The sequence below is a fragment of the Ramularia collo-cygni genome (assembly GCF_900074925.1).
Source record: "Ramularia collo-cygni strain URUG2 genome assembly, contig: RCC_scaffold07, whole genome shotgun sequence".
In the NCBI taxonomy this organism is placed as follows: Eukaryota; Fungi; Ascomycota; class Dothideomycetes; order Mycosphaerellales; family Mycosphaerellaceae; genus Ramularia; species Ramularia collo-cygni.
Window position 1 is genome coordinate 1,444,637 of NW_019716261.1, and position 16,714 is coordinate 1,461,350.

Sequence of the window (16,714 nt, forward strand, 5' to 3'; positions counted from 1 at the left end):
TAGCTCGATTGTGGGACGATCTGGCTGAGTATGGACATTGACTTTAGCATCTAGTTCTACAATATGAGTTAGATGACCCTCATACTGTTCAGCAAGACTTATAAGCTCATCGTTGGAATCGTCTATCCAAGAGTGTAGCTTGATAAAATCGCATAAGTGATCGATGAAACATCCGCAATCATGCTCTCGATGGTTGTCTTTTGGGCTTAGTTTGAAGGTAAGCCATGGTCGCCGTTGAGTCTGAGGCCGCCTGGTCTGCGGAACATTTGCGCGGGGCGTTTGTAATCTGGGGTTGACACGACGCTGTGTCTTCGAGCTCGCGGCTTTGTCCTTCTCAATCCGATATGATCTCGGCTTGAGATGTGAAGCACAGATGCTGTAAAACCCCGACAGGAGACTGTCTACCAAGGGCAACAGCCTTCTCCGTTGACGATAACCATCCATTCTTGCAAATCGTGCGACAACTTTCCGAGCTGGAGCCAAATGACTTTTCGAATGCTATACGAAGCAAAAAAGATTCATTGTCTCTGTTTCCGGCGAAGCTTGAACAAACCGTGGACAAAGACGCCCGATGCCAAATAACGACCCCGTTGTGGATGAACTCAGGACGGAAACGGCCCGGCAATGCCATGCTTTAATAGATGGAGGCTCTCAAATAGCATAAAAATGCCGACGAACATTGAAATGGTGTGAGCTGAAAGCTTGGCATAATGCAACAACTACTATGGCTCTGCTCAAACAGAAAATCTCTCTGTTGTCAGCATCCCAATTATATACCAAGCGGTTCATTGRGTATGGAATGAACGAGCATAGAATGGACCGGAGTTAAGAGGCCAGGGAGTCTTCGTCTGGACAGTGTGCCTCCATGGCCTCAGGCGGTTGAGACAAGAGATCATCGCTACCATACGGAATCTACATCTCCTCACGTTCCGATGTACGGCTTCTTATCAATAGTTATAAGTGTGGTGATGTTTACGGTGAGAAACGTGACTTTGAAGTCGAGTTCTTAAGCGTCCGCCGATCTACGCCAAGGAGCTTGACATTCACTTGCGAAAAGCACGGACCGTGTGTACTAGCATGCTGCATAGATCAGCGATTCTCGGGTTTGAATTCCATCCCGCGCAGACGCTGCATGTTAGTCGCACATAAACMAAGACAGAGTCATCTCCTTGAAGTCGAGCGTAGTGTCCGCGCACCACTCAAGGAGAACACCTGGTTGCACGAAAGCTTCGATGCGCGCGAACGATACACATCAGCTACCCATCGCCACCTATCTACACACTCAGACTTGGTTGTAAAGTACGGCACGTTGTGTTGTATTGCGATGGGCTGCGATCGAGACGGGACTGGTGTCGGAGGTCCCAACTATCGCGCAAAACAAAAGTCGGGTGTTCCACATCATGGAAAGGCGCATCAGTTACGCAAGGTCCAGCCGCTCATAGAAGTCCTACTCTCAGTAACCAAACAGGGTAGCAGCGGCCGCGTTAGATGGTGCTGGTCGGATAAGATCGGACAGGTCGAATCATATCTCAAGGAGGCAATCTACGAGAYCCATCAGATCGTCCGGAACGAACAAGAACACCTCAGACGCAAATTGAAGTCAGTCAACAAAGCAGAGAATCACAAGTACGCGCGTAGACCAGGAGGACTCCTCTTTGCGCCTATTCTAGAACCGCTGGGAAACACGAAGTTACCAATCACCAACGACAGCCACATTTCCACACCAGGGGGCTCGATAATCACCAAATCAAAGCCTCAAGTCTGCGTCATACCACTGGAGAACGGGGTTGTCACTGCAGTGATTGGGTCTCGACAAGATACGCCACTCACGGAGAAGCAGGTCCGAGAGAATCCGAGACTGAAGAAGCAGTTTCTTCGCCTGCTAGCCGACGATCAGAAGCTCGACGAGAGTATGAGCGAGATTGGCGGGATCGGGATCACTGGCGGAACCTTTCCGGTCAAAGCCTCGAGCCTGCTGGACGGTGCTGCGCTGAACTTCGTTCGCTACCAAGACATCGAGCACTGCTACAGTGGCTCTCACGTTCATCAGGATAGCATTCCAAAACTTATCAAATTCTTGCATCAGAACAATGTCGACAAGCTGGGAGGCCTGGCAGATGCTCATGGGCTTGAGATGAGCACTACACTAGAGCTCGGGGGAATTTTGACCGCAGGTCGTGAACTGAATACACGGCTTCGTTCATCTGAGCTGGAGGCCGATAAGCTGCTCACCAAACAAAAAGAGGGAGAGTATGTGCGCTGTTTTTCCGCCACTGGAACTGACACCGTGGGCGAACCTTTTCAGCAGTCGAGTGCGAGCGTAGCCACAGCAAGGGAGGGCACGTCAACATCTGTGACGCAAGACCAGGTCAGGGGAATCGAATCAGGGGCCAAGCAAATCATTGGAGGAACTGGAGACAGGGTTTTTGCCGGAACAGACACGAGAGCTGCTAGAACGTTTCAGCAGATGTCGATGCAGAAGAATCAAAAGAGACCAAGGACCGATAGTGTCGAGCCATCTGGGGCTGACTCGTACAACGGCGGCGAAGAGACGTCTGATAACAGCAGTTCTATCCGTCCGGTCAAAAAAGTAGATCACGGCACCCGGGACCGTCCCGCTGCTGAACATAGTGTTCTTGGCCGAGGTGGCTCCCAAACCGCCCACGAGGGAGGCAAATCGCCATCTTGTGTTGATTCTCATCAGCCTCTCAGCTCCCATACATCTCCACCGTCTACAGACACAGGCTACAGGGCGTCAGGAAAGCACCGTTTCGATTCACTGAACTCGCACGACTTGATGAGCGCCAGCAGCAGGGGTCACGTTGGAACTCACCATCCCGAGAATCGAACGGGCCGTTCTAACGACAACGAGATTCGTAGTGAACTTGACCCGGGGAAGTTGAGCAAACGCAACTACGGCGAGGAGCAGACCAGACAGCGTGAGGATCATTGGGCTGGTGGTACCCGGCCTTCGACTCGCAACGAAAGGTGGTGGTGGAGGTGAATCTTGCGAGCAGAGAAACTACCTTTTCAGCGGAGTGGGTGTTTCACGTTCCCGTACGGAAATTTTCAACGAAGCCCTCTTATGGGAGACATCTGTAGTATGGGACATGAAGAGGAAGGAGCCTTGATGCGTTCCACTGGTGGAATTCGTAGAGAAGTCCATGGAGGGTCACGGACTGACACGAGATCTACGTGCTCGACGTATACTGAAGACAGGCAGCGACCTCTGCAGCATATACTTCTTTCCTTGCGATTCAAAGGCTTAATCGTAACAAGACGAGTGGCAAGCTTTGGAACAAAAGTCTCTTGAAGCTACTCAGATGGCTTCGACGGTGTCTCTTCCGCAGTGAGCCTGCCGTCCAAACGTTCGGTTGATTAATCAAGCTCTGCTTCACCATGTTCTACGGACCGTGAGAAGCTCACGTCAATTTGAACTAAAGTGGCATTCCGGAAATGCTTTGTAGGATGGGCCGCTCTACTCTGTCCGAACAAGTGCAATGCGGCCACCCGCCTGTTATAAGTGTCAGTAATCGTCCGAAGACATCAGCTTAATTAGAAACGTACTCTGATTGTTTCGCCCTGTTGTAATATTATCATCAGTATAATTGACTCTGAATTCCGCAGTAGAAAAGTACTCACAGGCTCTATCAACAGCTTTTCCACCACGATCCTGCCTCCTTTGAGACTATCCGGAACGTTGACATTGATTTCCAGCTTCATAGCTATCAGAGATTCGTTAGCACTGTTTCCAAATCGAGCAACACAATTTCCATCTTACCCTCTAAGATCGCAACAACCTGTCCAGTCTGGATCTCATCTTTCTCCTTGACTTCAATCTTCCATACATTTGCATCAACAGGGGCTTCAATCGCCGTGATGGCCGGATCCTGCAGCAGTGAATCAATAGTACTCTCATCAGGCTTGTTCTTCGCCTTGTCTACTCTCCACTTCGCTAGAGACTGATTCTCGGCCTCGATCATCTCATTCTGTACTTTACGCTGAGCGATTCTGATTTGCTTCACTTCGTCTGCGGTTTCGACGAGTAGGCGGTTGTGTTGCTCCATGTCGAACTCGGCGCTCTCCCATTCAAATTCATACTGTCCGGATCGGAACAGTCCGAGTTTCTCGTTGAGTTCTTCTTCGGTGACCTGATAGAATGTCAAAATGTCAAAGTCTTGGAACAGCCAAGGACGATCTGGTGCGAAGCCTTGTTTGAAGCCGTAGTAATCAAAGCCTAGGACTGTTAGAGTCAATGGTTTCACAGAGAGCATGGTACTTACAAGGTATGGTTCGCCCAAGCATCTGATAGCCTCCTGGAGAGTCCACCGGATAAATACTGGCGCATGAGCCTCCCCAGCCAAATGTACCTTCTGGTGTGAAGACTCGGCTGGGATTCGCTTTTGGTGACGACATCCTCTGTCTTGGATCGACCGGTAGAGATACAGTATTACCACCTGTGACCCAAAATGTTAGTTTTCCCCCCTCTCCAGCCATAAAATACATCGATCTCACTTACAGAAGAAGCCCACAACCACAGCCATGAGCTCTCCATTCAGCATGTTGTGCTTGAGTTGCTCCGCAGTGAACGCATTGTTCTTCGCGACGAAATCCAGGTTGTCCGGAAGATATGGRGCATGCGGTCTTTGAGTCTCCATGTACCTTTTTGTCGCCTCGGTCTGCTCTTTGCTTTCGAATGATAACGGTAGCTTGAAGCGACGGCAGGGCACTTTCGTTTTACTGAGATCTCCGATTAGATCTTCGAGATGTTGTAAGTGCTTCATCAACTTCTCACGATCCATCTTGGCGCCGTCATAACATATGGTGATGGATGTGCAGCATCCGACCGTAGTCGTTAGATTCTGCTTCAGCCAGTCAGGAGCATCTTTGGAGTTGATTGCTTTCTCGAGAGCCGTCACCCGGCAGCGATAGTTGAGGTCGAATTGCTCGTTGCCATATTCAACGAGAAGATAGTCGTCGCCGGCCTGGCGATAGCGCACTTGGGGCTGAGTGTTTGAAGCCGAGCGCTCCCAGAGTACAGCTTTGCTGAACTTGCCGCTAGGCTCGAAGCTGGAGTTGAGAGGCACAACGCCGTCGAAGCTGCCAACTTCAACAGCAAGTGCAATGCTATCAATGTATTGGGCAACATTATTGCGCAGGGTCAAAGCCTCATCGAGCGAGACTCGCTGATATCTTAGAGTGTCCCCAGCTTTGAGCTGACCCAGCTTCCAATAATCTGCCCGAATCGCCGTTGCAGAGCTTGCAAATCCACCAAAGTTTGGGCAGTCAAGTGAGAAGATGCAACCTTCGTCGCCCGTCCAATTCAAGGATCCACAGGAGTAGCCATACTCTACCAGATTTGAAGGATGCGAGCCGCCTTCGCCGCCATCTGGTCGTGCCCACTGTGGTACTGGTCCCACCAATCTGATGGCACTTCTGCTAGCATTGTGCGAGACCTTCCAGTCGGTAGAGTAGAGCATCTCGATGTCTTCGTCAGTAAGGTATCCCTCTTCGTGGGGGCCAGGCAAAGCATTAATAGTCCATGACGATGTGTATTCTGGGAGTAGAGCCTGGGGAATGCTAGGATGTCCCCCAAGACTGGATGGTACGTCTTTGATCAGACTCAATTGATCACCGGGAGCTAATTGTCTACCTTGATAGCCGCCAATTGCGACGATTGGAGAGGTTGACTTGCTGCCAAAATAATCTGCGACCGAAGGAAACCCACCGTAGACGGCAAGATAACTGCGGCAGCCAGCTCCTGTAGTGCGTCCAACTTTGAGGGTTTGGCCTGGTTTGATATGTTTGCGTGACCAYATGGGAATCGAGCCGCCGTCCAGTGTCGCCTCGATGGGAGCACCAGTCAGCGCAATCACAGCAGCTCCATGGAACTTGAGTTCCGGACCAGAGAGTGTAATCTCCAAGCCTTCTTGTCCGCGCGAGTTCCCTACAAGAATATTGCCAACGGCCAGTGCTATTGGGTCCATTGCACCACTTCGCGGTATCCCCTTGCCGACACTGGGTCTACCATCCAAGTCCTGGATCAGAGTATATGCACCTGGCGATATCACGTCTATGACTTTCGGTTCGTACACGAAGCTTTGCAGAAACGATGTGATGGTGCGCCCCGACTGATAGACATCATCTCTCATGATACTGGCCAGATAGTCGAGGTTGTTTGGTGGTCCGGACAGTACAGATCGTTCGAGTAGCAGACTCATTCCTTTTCTCGCGGACTCACGCGTCTTTGCGTGGTTGATCACTAGTGGAACCAAGTCAGTCTGGTATTACGTACACCTGTGATGATCCTTACCTTTGGCTATCAACGGATCGTAGTTGGGAGATATCCTCAAACCAGTTCTCACCCAAGTGTCGATCCGTCCGTTTTGAAGCTGTTCCCAATGCACCTCTGTCAGTAGACCCGGCGAAGGAGCATAGTCTCTGAGCACATTTTCTGCGTAGACCCTGGCTTCAATTGCAACTCCAAAAGGTCCAGATCGATGTAGAGAGTCCAAATGTTCAGTTGTAAGTCCACCCTTGCCTGATAGCTGAGCATCTGCTTGTTTCAGCATTAACTCCACGAGATCAACGTCGTAGCAGGCCTCTGTGATTGGATGTTCGACCTGGAGTCTCGTGTTCATCTCCAGGAAGAAGAACTCGGCGGTTTTATCATCGACCAGAAACTCAACAGTGCCAGCCGAGCCGTATTTTACAGACTCAGCCAGGCTTATGGCTGCATTGCATATCTTGTCTCGTAGCCCCGGATGTTTCTGCACAAAAGGACTTGGGCACTCTTCGATGACCTTTTGGTGTCGTCGCTGGATCGAACACTCTCGCTCGCCAAATGAGATGGCCTTACCGAGTCCATTACCAAATACCTGAACTTCAACGTGGTGAGATTCGGGATAGTAGCGCTCGATGAATACTCCAGAGTCCTTGAACAGAGCTTGCCCACGGCTCTGTGCTTGCTTGAATCCGGCCTTGACTTGCTCTTGGTTTTGGCAAGTTATCAAGCCCGATCCTGAGTTTGTTAGCTCATCAGAAATACAAAATGAGTTCTACCTCCTGACACTGACCTCCGCCGCCTGCGGTAATCTTGAGCATGACAGGATACCCAAGCGTCTCGCTCTGACTAACAGCATCTTCTTCGCTCTCGACCAAGCCATCGGTACCAGGCACGATAGGCACCCCTGACTGCTTCGCTAAATCGCGAGCCGTGTGCTTGATTCCAAAGGCCTTGATTGCATCCTCGCTAGGTCTAGGGGCTGTCAATATTTAGGTTTTTAGGTCGTGAAGACTGGTATATGATCTTACCCTACCCAAGCCAGACCAGCATCGCTGACTGCTTTTGCGAAGGCTGCATTCTCTGACAAGAAGCCGTAACCAGGAATGATGGCATGGCAGCCTTTCTCCTTTGCGATCCGGATGATCTCGTCGCCATCGGTATAGCTTTGCAACGTCGGGAGTAGGACAGCTTCATCGGCGTCAGAGACGTGAAGCGATGCAGCATCGGCAGATGTATAGATCGACACGGTCTGAATGTCTAGCCGCTTGGCTGTCTTGATGATGCGAACTGCCTGCCGTCGTCGCCGTCTCATTAGCGGAGGCCATACTCGGCAGAAAGATATTCCGGAAGTCACGCACAATTTCGCCTCGATTGGCGATCAGCAATTTCTTCAACTTCTCCATTTTGATGGCCAGTGTTGTCGACAACTACGCTCTTTCCATCGAAGAGCAGGCAAGATGCTCTTGACTAATAAAGTCGTACACCCGTACGCCCGCTTCAGGGATCAGCTCGAAGCTGTTCAAGGTTCCCCACTGATAGGGAGCATTCGGCACAGCATCATAGGTCGGGCGATCTCCTCACGAGTGGACCTGCCCTACTTCGTAATCCGTATAGTATCATCCGACAGCTAAGCAGATTCATCTCATAAGTCTTCTTTACATGTGATCACACTTTGCTTCGACTTCACCTTGTGTCACTCTCCTCTCGAGATATCCCGGTCTCGCTAAACGATCAAGCTCCCCTCACAACCACAACACATAGGGACGCGATGGCTCCAATCCAGAGAAAAGTACACATTAACGTTGACTTGGGAGAGGGATATGGAAACTTCAAAGCTGGACCAGATGACGAACTCATTCCACTTATCGACCATGCCAACGTCGCTTGTGGCGTAAGATTATCCCATCCTTCTACCATGACAGACAATCTGTTAACATGTGTGACAGTTCCATGCTGGAGACCCATTAATCATGCAAGAAACCGTAGAGAAATGCAAGCAGCACAATATCCTCRTCGGCGCACATCCCGGGCTGCCTGACATTCAAGGGTTCGGCCGTCGCGAGATCAAGATGTCGCCCGAAGAACTCACTGCCATGGTTCGATACCAAGTCGGTGCTCTTCAAGGATTCTTAACGGCAGCCAATGTCCCCTTGAACCACGTCAAACCACACGGCATTCTGTACAGTATGATGTATCGGGATAAGGATATCTGCAGAGCAGTGTACAAGGGCGTACCAGCCGGTGTGAGAGTCTTTGGACTAGCTGGAACTTTTCATGAGGAGGTAGCAAAGGAGCTTGGTCTTCCTTTCACCGCTGAATTGTAGGTTCGGTTGCAGAGGTATGGTATGCGTGGCTGACTCTAATTGTAGGTACGGCGATGTCAAATACTCTGCCGATGGTAGACTTGTGATCGATCGTAAGAAGAAGGCATGGACTTCTGAAGATGTACACAAGCACATCTCAAGTCAACTTGAAAATAGCTCCGTTATTGCAGTTACTGGCGAAGAGGTGGAATTGCCAGTCGGGCAGCATGATGTCTCTTTGTGCTGTCATAGCGATAGTCCTGGTGCTCTGGAGATTGTCAAAGCTGCCAGGAGTATCATCTCCGATTTTAACAAGAAGATGAAGTATGCGTAGGACGGTGAGATGCTCGGCAAGTAAGGAACAATGAGCAAAACTAGTCGAACAGTACCTAGTCAGAAGTGCTATACTGCAGTTAGACGTATGTGGTCATTCACTTGTAGCAGTCAGTCTTGAGCATTTGCAGGTTCCGGCAGAACATGTAGTTTCTGCGGTCCATCAGCGTAGTGTTCGTATCTGCTGATCTTGCCAAGACGCCTATGCATACTCTGTAAAGGGTTGTTCTCGGAAAGTATTATTAATGAATGTTCGAGTCGCGTCGTATCGCATGGTGATGGATAACTTCTGGGTGGATGTCTGATACCCCAGCCAACCACAGTGGGTCTGAGTTTGAGCAGCTGCCGCTAGAACCGAGGTGCCCTTATTCCCGCACGACGTCTCACAACATCTCCAACCCATTGCGTTGACATTACTACACTCATTTGATACCCTAATCTGAGTGTCGAGAAAAGTGGTTAGATGAGCGGCTCATTGAAAATCTCGAAATCGACTTAACATCGACGTTATACCACCAAACCCAACATGGCCGCCGCAAAACAAGTTATCCGCCGGGCCCAACTATACGGTATGCTTCGATCAACATGCTAAATCATCAAATCTGCATAAGGAAAACAGACTGAAGACCCCATAGTCCCCGGCTCATCAATGAGATTCCTCGAAAAGTCCCGTTCAATCCAAGCAATAGATTCCCTCTGCTACGATCTCGAAGACTCAGTAACACCCAGCAAGAAACCCGAAGGTCGCAAGAATGTCCTCGAAATCCTCAACCGTGACAGAGTCTCCGGTACATCCTCCTTCCCCCTCCCCTTACACCCAGCACTTACTCACCATCTCCTAGGCATCCGAGAACAAGCAGTCCGCATAAACGCCGTAGACTCCGGCTATGCCCTCTCAGACCTAACCACAATCCTCCAAGGAAAACACCTAGACTGCATCGTAGTCCCCAAAGTCGACGCGCCCAAAGACCTCCACTTCGTCACCGACGTCCTACGACAACTTCTCCCAGAAAGGCATGCCGAAGGCTCCACCAATCCCATCAAAATCGTCGCGTTGGTGGAAAGTGCACGCTCCGTCATGGATTTGAACGCGATTTGTAAAGCTTCTCCATATCTCTCCGGCTTGACGTTCGCGGCCGAGGACTTTGCTATGGATCTCTCGTTGACGAGGACGCCGAGTTTGCATGAGTTCATGTATGCGAGATCTGCGATTGTGACGGCTGCGAGGGCGCATAATTTGCCTAGTGCGTTGGATCTTGTGAGTACGACGTTTAGAGGGGAGGAAGGCAAGCAGCAATTGAGAGAGGAGAGTGAGAATGGGAAGAGATTTGGGTTTAATGGGAAACAGTGTATTCATCCTGATCAGGTGGGAGTTGTGCAGGAGGTGTACTCGCCTTCGGAGAAGGAGGCGGAGTGGGCTGTGAGAGTCGTGCTTTGCGATCAGAAAGCTGATGAACAGGGACGCGGAGCATGGACTTTGGATGGGAAGATGATTGATGTTCCTGTGGTGGGCAAGGCGAAGGCTATTGTGGCCAAGGCGGAGGTTTGTGGGATCGATGTCAGTGCTTTGAAGGAGAAGTACAAGGACGAGGAGCCGCAGTAGATGCTTTGATTCTGAGAATCTATGGATCTGTCGTCAGGACTGGCTCAATATCCTCTCTCGCGCTTCACGACATTGATCAACTTCTCTCCTTTCTCTCGCAACTCGAGATTTTGCTCCAAGACCTTGAATGTCCTCTCAATGTAGCCTTCTGCCGTGGCTGAAATGTGCGGCGTAATAATCACGTTCTCCAGACCCCAAAGCTCGCTGTCACTAGGCAGCGGCTCCGGGTCTGTAACGTCCAACGCCGCGCCAGCCAACGTCCCGTCCTTCAAAGCCTTGATCAACGCGTTTTGGTCGATGATCTGTCCTCTGGCAATGTTCGTCACGTACACCGGCCGTTTGCCTCCCTCGCTCAGCACTTTGAATTCCTCCTCTCCAAGGAAATGCTGTGTCTGCTTCGTCAATGGAACAGATACCACCAACCAATCGAGATCCTGCTTCAGGAATTCGTGCAAGCTCTCCTTGTCCAGCCCACTATACCAATCACTGGGAATACTTCCATCCACATCACCCGTTCCATCAACAACAAACCCATGATCTTTCCGACTCTCGGCCGTAGGTTTCGGTGTAGCAGTATAAGCCACAACATCCATACCCATAGCCTTCCCGAGTCTCCCTACTTGTCTTCCAATACTTCCATATCCCAACACGCCCAACCTCCTTCCTACTTGGTCTCGCACTTTGTATTCACTCCCGCCTTTATCCCACACTTTCTTCTTTTGTGATTCATAGAGCTGTTGGTATTTATGACTGGCCACAAGCCCCGTCATAATCACCCATTCCGCGATCTGTGGGCCATGAATTCCCGAAGAAGTGGTGATGGTAACATCACTGTCATTCCAAAGCGGTTGCCCTTGCAGCTGATTACTGCCTGCGGATATCAGATGTACAAGCTCAAGGTTGGGCACATCGGCGACCTCTGGTGGGAAGGAGAAGAGTGTAACGAGGACCGTGGCTTGTTTCCAGAGGTGAGGAGGTACAGTGGCTTTGATTACAGCGGCATTCCGGGAGTCGGCTGGAGAGATGTGGATGAATGTGATTTGGAGGGCAGGAAATCGGGAACGAAGATGGTTGAGAATTTCTATGGGCTCGGGTACAGGTAGAATGGCAAGGAGGAGTCCTGCTGCTGGTCCACCGCCCATGGTCGCTGCCTGATGGGAGTGATGAGTAGTCGTCGGCGTGGTGGTCGAACGGATGTGCCGAAGCTCAGTGCTGCGTGTCGTTATCGAGCTCTCTTGCACACGGAGATAGATGAGATGATGAAAAGTCTAGGAAGTCTTCACTTGCAGTATTTCGATGCGTGATCATCACCAATGATGTGTGATCATTCTTTCTAAGATGTGACGCGAGGGCATTGTAGTGGGACGTCTCCACTCCCGATGTTATCATGCGATGGCGCGATCGTTGGCGTCCGGGGTGCCTCTCAGTCTCCTGCGTCTCCGTTGATCTAGATCGCATAAGACGTATCGCACATGTAATCGTCTACTATGGGGCGAAGCAGTGTTCTGCGTCATACAATAGATCAACGGGAGAGCGATTGGCTGTGGGACCCCAATATTTTCATGGCTGGCCACCATCGTCGTTGTACTGCGAGCGAATTGTCCCTAACAGATGGAAAATAAGAGGGTATCAATGGAGAGATTCAAACACAGTCCACGGTCGGCGAACCCAGTAATACGCATTCAAGACTCTGGTACAATCAAGTCATTTCGCTCTCGTACAGACAGAATCTATTCGTTCACAATAATGCMCAGTAGACATCAGGTAGTAGTGCTGCTAATAGTAAGCAAGAACACCGGCTCCTCAACACCACATCGTCAGACGGCAGCAATCAAAGCCACTCGCGCTCCTCCAATACCTCAACCGGGTCGATCCGTGTCTTCACTCATTCTCAATCTCRTAGACTTTTCCGATGAGCTTTCATGCGTCGTCCATGCTAACGTCCGCATCAGCAGGCGCGGCAGCCTCATCTWTGGCCGCATCGGCCAGTTCTGCGGCCTTTTCAGTCGGAGCTGCAGGCAGATCAGCAACGGCATCTGCTTTGCTTCCGACCTTCTCCTCAATCTGCTCGGCAGCCTTGTCTGCCTGGGCTTCTGGCTGCTTCTCTGCGCCTTCCTGTGCCTCTTCAACGACGTCCTTCATCTCAACATCCTTGGCCGCCGAAGTTCCGTTAGTCTCAGGCGCCTTGGTCTCGGGAATGTCCGAAACACCTGCAGCTGTTGAAGTCGGGTTCGGGTTCTCGTTCTCACTCTCCATGAGCTTGTTCCAAGTCTCCAGCATGGCCGAGCTGCGCTTTTTGAAGTGGTACTCGTCGTCCTTGGGCACGCTCGTCAACTTGACAATGGCCTTGAGCACCTTGTGAATCTTGGTGGTTCGAATGATGGACGGCTCGAGCTCAGTGTAGCCCTCGAGTTGGGTGAAGAAGTCGGCCATACTGCCCATTTCAGACTCCTGAGGAACAGTGTCACGGGAGAGGAATCCCTTCTGCAGGCGGTGACGGAGGTACAGAACCGATTTTTCGCGTTGCTGGAGCTTCTCCTCGGCAGTAAGTTCCGGCTTCGTGTCGTCGGGCTCCTCAATCTTTGGAGCAGAAACAACCTTCTTCTTTGGCTTCTTCTCCTTCTCCTTCTTGGCCGACGCGTCGCTTGGTGTTTTTGGCCCATTGAGCTTGGTGACTTTGGGTGTCTTCTTCGCCTGGTGATAGCCATTAGCATGAAACAAACGAGCATCATCAGTCAGTACACACCTTGGGAGCATCTTCCTCGCTTCCCTCCGCAACCTTTCGCTTCTTGGTGGACTTGGGAGCGTCGTCCGCGACACCATCGTCTCCGCCCTTGCTCTTGCGCGGTGCCTTCTTCTTGGGCTTATCCGCAGCAACTTCCTCGCCAGCCTGGTCGTCTTGCGCCGCTTTTTCGGCGGCCAGTGCCCGCTCGTACTCCTCCTCGGCCTCGACTTCTGCCTTGCGGATTGCCTCCATCTCGGTCTGCCAGCTGGCCAAAAGACCCTTGAAGTAATCGAGATCATGGTTTTCTGATGCGACCTGATACGCTGCCTGGAGTGCCTTGGTCATCTTGGATTTGGGCAAGGTCTTGCACTCCTCCGGATCGAGTGGTGTCAGGGCAGTGTTGCCCATCCAGATGCTGCGAAACTGTGTTAGCATACGTTTGAAATGAGGTTCAACAGCCAGTCTGTCAACCTACAACTCATTGGTGGCGAGGAACATGATGGGATAGGTGCGGTCCTTGGCGTTCTTGCCGCCCTCCAGGAAGTCCTCGCGGATAGAACCGTCAGGCCGCGACGTGCTCACTGGACGTGAGGCGAGGAGCACTTCTGGTAGCATAGACTCGTCACAGACGACCGATGGCCAAGGAGGGTAGCCCTTCAGGCGCGCCCAGAAGAAGTCGCCGGGCTTTGCGTCGAGGTGCAGGTTTGCGGGCATTGACTTGCGCTTGCCCTGTGCCTTCTTTCCCTTGTGCTCCGGCACGCCGCCAGTCGACTTGCGCTTCTTGTCCTTGCCAGAGCCTGCAGGCGTCGCGGCGGTTGTGGGCTCGGCCGACGCGTCAGGTGTGACATCGTGCGCGTTGTTTGCATCAGCGACACCCTCAGCCGCGACGTCTCCTTCTCCATCCTCTTTCGATGCTGCTGCATCGCCGTTCGTAGCCGGGGTAGCTGGCTCGGTTGGTTCGGCGGCGGCAGGCTGTATAGGTCTTAGCATTGTTTCATCTGACGAGATGCCATCATCACTTACAGCGGGGGCAGCTACATCCACTGGCGCGGCGGCGGTGGTCGTCTCGTCGGCCATAGCGATGTTATGTCGGTGGAGTGAGGGTTGTGTGTCGCTCGGTCCGGGCGCACGCTGCAATCTGCGACGCGGTTGGCGTGACGCAACGCGTTGGCGACGGCAATGAAGATGTCGGCTCCTGCAGTCCAATGTTATCGATCGTACAGGATGCGCGTAGGTCGAGGGTGCTCGCGCGGTGGTGGTGTTGGGATGTTTGTTGGTGGAGGTGGTGTTGGTGAGGAGGAGAGGAAAGAGATTGTGGAAAGAGAAGGGAACTTCGAATCGAGTGCGCACGGGCCAGTCTTGTGATGTCCCGAATTTCGACAAGGGAATGGAAATCCTGCCTTCCGACAACGCGAATCGTCCAGGAGAATTGACGAGGAGCTTGCGACGGACTTCTTGATACTCCTCATATGTATTTTGTCGACTGCAGCGTAGCGTTGCCGTTGCTGTTCTCCCTCTTGGCGGACAGCTGGCTGATGTTTGATTCTGCAACTTCCTTGGTAAGCCAATCAGCGCGGGCCAAATATGCCGTCCACCCGACAGGCATCACTGGGGCCCGTCTGCGTCCTTCTCATCTGCATCATGGACTAGGCTCGGTCACTCTCGCGATGCTTCCTGTCTGCCGCTAGTTTTTTACATCTTCGCAGATGAATGGGCGGGTTCTTGGCAGGGTACCAGCCAGACCGGTGTCGTCACCGCGCTCCACGGCCGTACACTGATGCGAGCTAGTACTGAGCCGAGATGCTTCCAAACGCACCCCGCGTCCTTCTCGGAGCGTGCTTTGTCTCCCGTCTCTGGCTGCCACTGGCTCCGCTTGGTGTTTCGAAGCTGGAGAGAGCGCTCTGGTGAGCCGATTTCAAGGCGCTCAGCGTTCGAGGGGATTCTTCGAGTGCAGATGTCGCCAACAGGCTAGTTTCCTGGCCTTTCCACGATTGTGTGGAACAGTACCAAAGGCCTTGATTGCAGAAGAATCGTGGTCGCAGAGCGCCCCGATCACAGGCATAAAGTCTCAAATTTACAGAGCTGGCTCATGACCGACAGGCCAGATGTATCATCCGGCCGCCGATTGTTCAAACCGGAAACTGAGATCCACGTATTAGATGGCTTCAAGTGGTATCGAGGGTTCCCACGTACCTTTGATATTTTTCTCTTCAATTTTTCCAGTGACCCAACGCGAGCTTGCAGTCGCAATCAGAACGCCATGATCAGTAGCACATACAGTGTAGACGCAGACGCCGATGCCTTTCGCCATTCGCACAGTATATTTTATGGGGAAGCCAGGCCACCACTGATTAACGCAGCGAAAGCAAGGAAATCTTGGCCAGAAGGCATCTTTCATGGGAGCGAGAGTGCAGAAGATCGAAGAAAGTATGGAACGTGCTCCCACCTGCGTGTCGTGCCCTAATGATTAGAGAGCGCAAGTGAGCTGATAACTCCCAAACCGGTCCGCAGCTCAACGTAGCCGTCGCTGCAATTGAACATCCGATCCTGAACAAAGCAGCATGGTTGATGTGGTAGCTGTGGCCGCAAATCGATCGCTGTGGGTTGCGTAGACGCTTGATGCTACGGCCGCAGGATGTGAAATCCCCTTGGGGGTCAGAGATCCGTCTCGGCGGACTGCTTGACAAGTAGGTGCAGTATTGCACATGCATGTGGACCTGTGTGTTTTGTCCAAAGCGTCCTGCTCGCTGTTGTGGCCGCGGCATAGTGTTCGCTCTTCCCCATCTTCAGGCGCTGTCGAGTGCGGTCTATAGACCTGCTCTTCTCCTTTTCGTCATTTTTACAACACTTGCATGGTAATCACTCCGTCCGCATGTTTGTTTTGAGCATGCGGCGCTCAGCGTAGTCGTGCATTGCAGCGAGACATGATTGCGACGGGACGGGCGCTCGCGAAGCTGGCGCATCGGCCGGGAGGTCGGAGATTCCGCCACATGTAGGCACAGACGGAACTTGAACTGGCGAAGTTCCTGGGCCCTATGCTGTGTATCGTGAAGGTGTTGATGCCGAGGAGGGAGTAGAGAACAAAAGGGCGGCTTAAGCGTCGTTCTCCAGATGGAGGTGTGGACCGTGTCCGTGTGGGTGCCAAAGGTGGTCTGAGCGCCAAATTCTCCATCTAAACCTCCGTACTCGCAGAACCTCCATCCACAATATCAACAACATCATTACCTTACCATATGCTTTCAATGATCACGGCGACATTGCGAGATATACGAATCTTTTTCACAATTGAGTCTTCGTCCAAGGTTCTATTCTGAGGGGCTGGGAACCTCGCTCATGTCTTATCCAGCTTCTCGCCGTCTCCGCTACTACAAAGGCTGTCCGCAGCTTCGATCGTGTGCAGTTTCGGGAGCGTAAACGTCACCTCATGCATGCTCTTATGCTGTGGATACGAATCAGCAGCGCCC

At 51.9% G+C, this 16,714-nt stretch overlaps 6 protein-coding genes; 3 read left to right on the plus strand and 3 right to left on the minus strand.

The window, feature by feature from the left end:
- Positions 1-1,324: 1,324 nt before the first annotated feature.
- On the plus strand, positions 1,325-3,004 carry RCC_05493 (uncharacterized protein; the record flags this gene model as incomplete). The annotated part of the gene is made up of 1 exon (XM_023770764.1): positions 1,325-3,004. The coding sequence occupies one exon, from the start codon at positions 1,325-1,327 to the stop codon at positions 3,002-3,004; it is 1,680 nt and encodes a 559-aa protein (XP_023626532.1).
- Positions 3,005-3,478: 474 nt separating this feature from the next.
- On the minus strand, positions 3,479-7,689 carry RCC_05494 (probable Putative urea carboxylase; the record flags this gene model as incomplete). XM_023770765.1 has 10 exons in its annotated part: positions 3,479-3,514; positions 3,568-3,582; positions 3,643-3,725; positions 3,782-4,237; positions 4,284-4,457; positions 4,520-6,262; positions 6,314-7,021; positions 7,077-7,258; positions 7,315-7,577; positions 7,645-7,689. The coding sequence occupies 10 exons, from the start codon at positions 7,687-7,689 to the stop codon at positions 3,479-3,481; spliced, it is 3,705 nt and encodes a 1,234-aa protein (XP_023626533.1).
- Positions 7,690-8,054: 365 nt separating this feature from the next.
- On the plus strand, positions 8,055-8,923 carry RCC_05495 (probable Lactam utilization protein lamB; the record flags this gene model as incomplete). XM_023770766.1 has 3 exons in its annotated part: positions 8,055-8,177; positions 8,233-8,606; positions 8,656-8,923. 3 exons carry the CDS (start codon positions 8,055-8,057, stop codon positions 8,921-8,923), a joined length of 765 nt encoding a protein of 254 aa, XP_023626534.1.
- A 525-nt stretch (positions 8,924-9,448) lies between these two features.
- RCC_05496 (related to citrate lyase beta subunit) lies at positions 9,449-10,525 on the plus strand (the record flags this gene model as incomplete). XM_023770767.1 has 3 exons in its annotated part: positions 9,449-9,491; positions 9,558-9,710; positions 9,765-10,525. The coding sequence occupies 3 exons, from the start codon at positions 9,449-9,451 to the stop codon at positions 10,523-10,525; spliced, it is 957 nt and encodes a 318-aa protein (XP_023626535.1).
- Positions 10,526-10,569: 44 nt separating this feature from the next.
- RCC_05497 (related to glycerate dehydrogenase) lies at positions 10,570-11,667 on the minus strand (the record flags this gene model as incomplete). Its single annotated transcript, XM_023770768.1, has 1 exon — positions 10,570-11,667. The coding sequence occupies one exon, from the start codon at positions 11,665-11,667 to the stop codon at positions 10,570-10,572; it is 1,098 nt and encodes a 365-aa protein (XP_023626536.1).
- A 778-nt stretch (positions 11,668-12,445) lies between these two features.
- On the minus strand, positions 12,446-14,327 carry RCC_05498 (uncharacterized protein; the record flags this gene model as incomplete). XM_023770769.1 has 4 exons in its annotated part: positions 12,446-13,219; positions 13,272-13,665; positions 13,726-14,222; positions 14,274-14,327. The coding sequence occupies 4 exons, from the start codon at positions 14,325-14,327 to the stop codon at positions 12,446-12,448; spliced, it is 1,719 nt and encodes a 572-aa protein (XP_023626537.1).
- Positions 14,328-16,714: the final 2,387 nt, after the last annotated feature.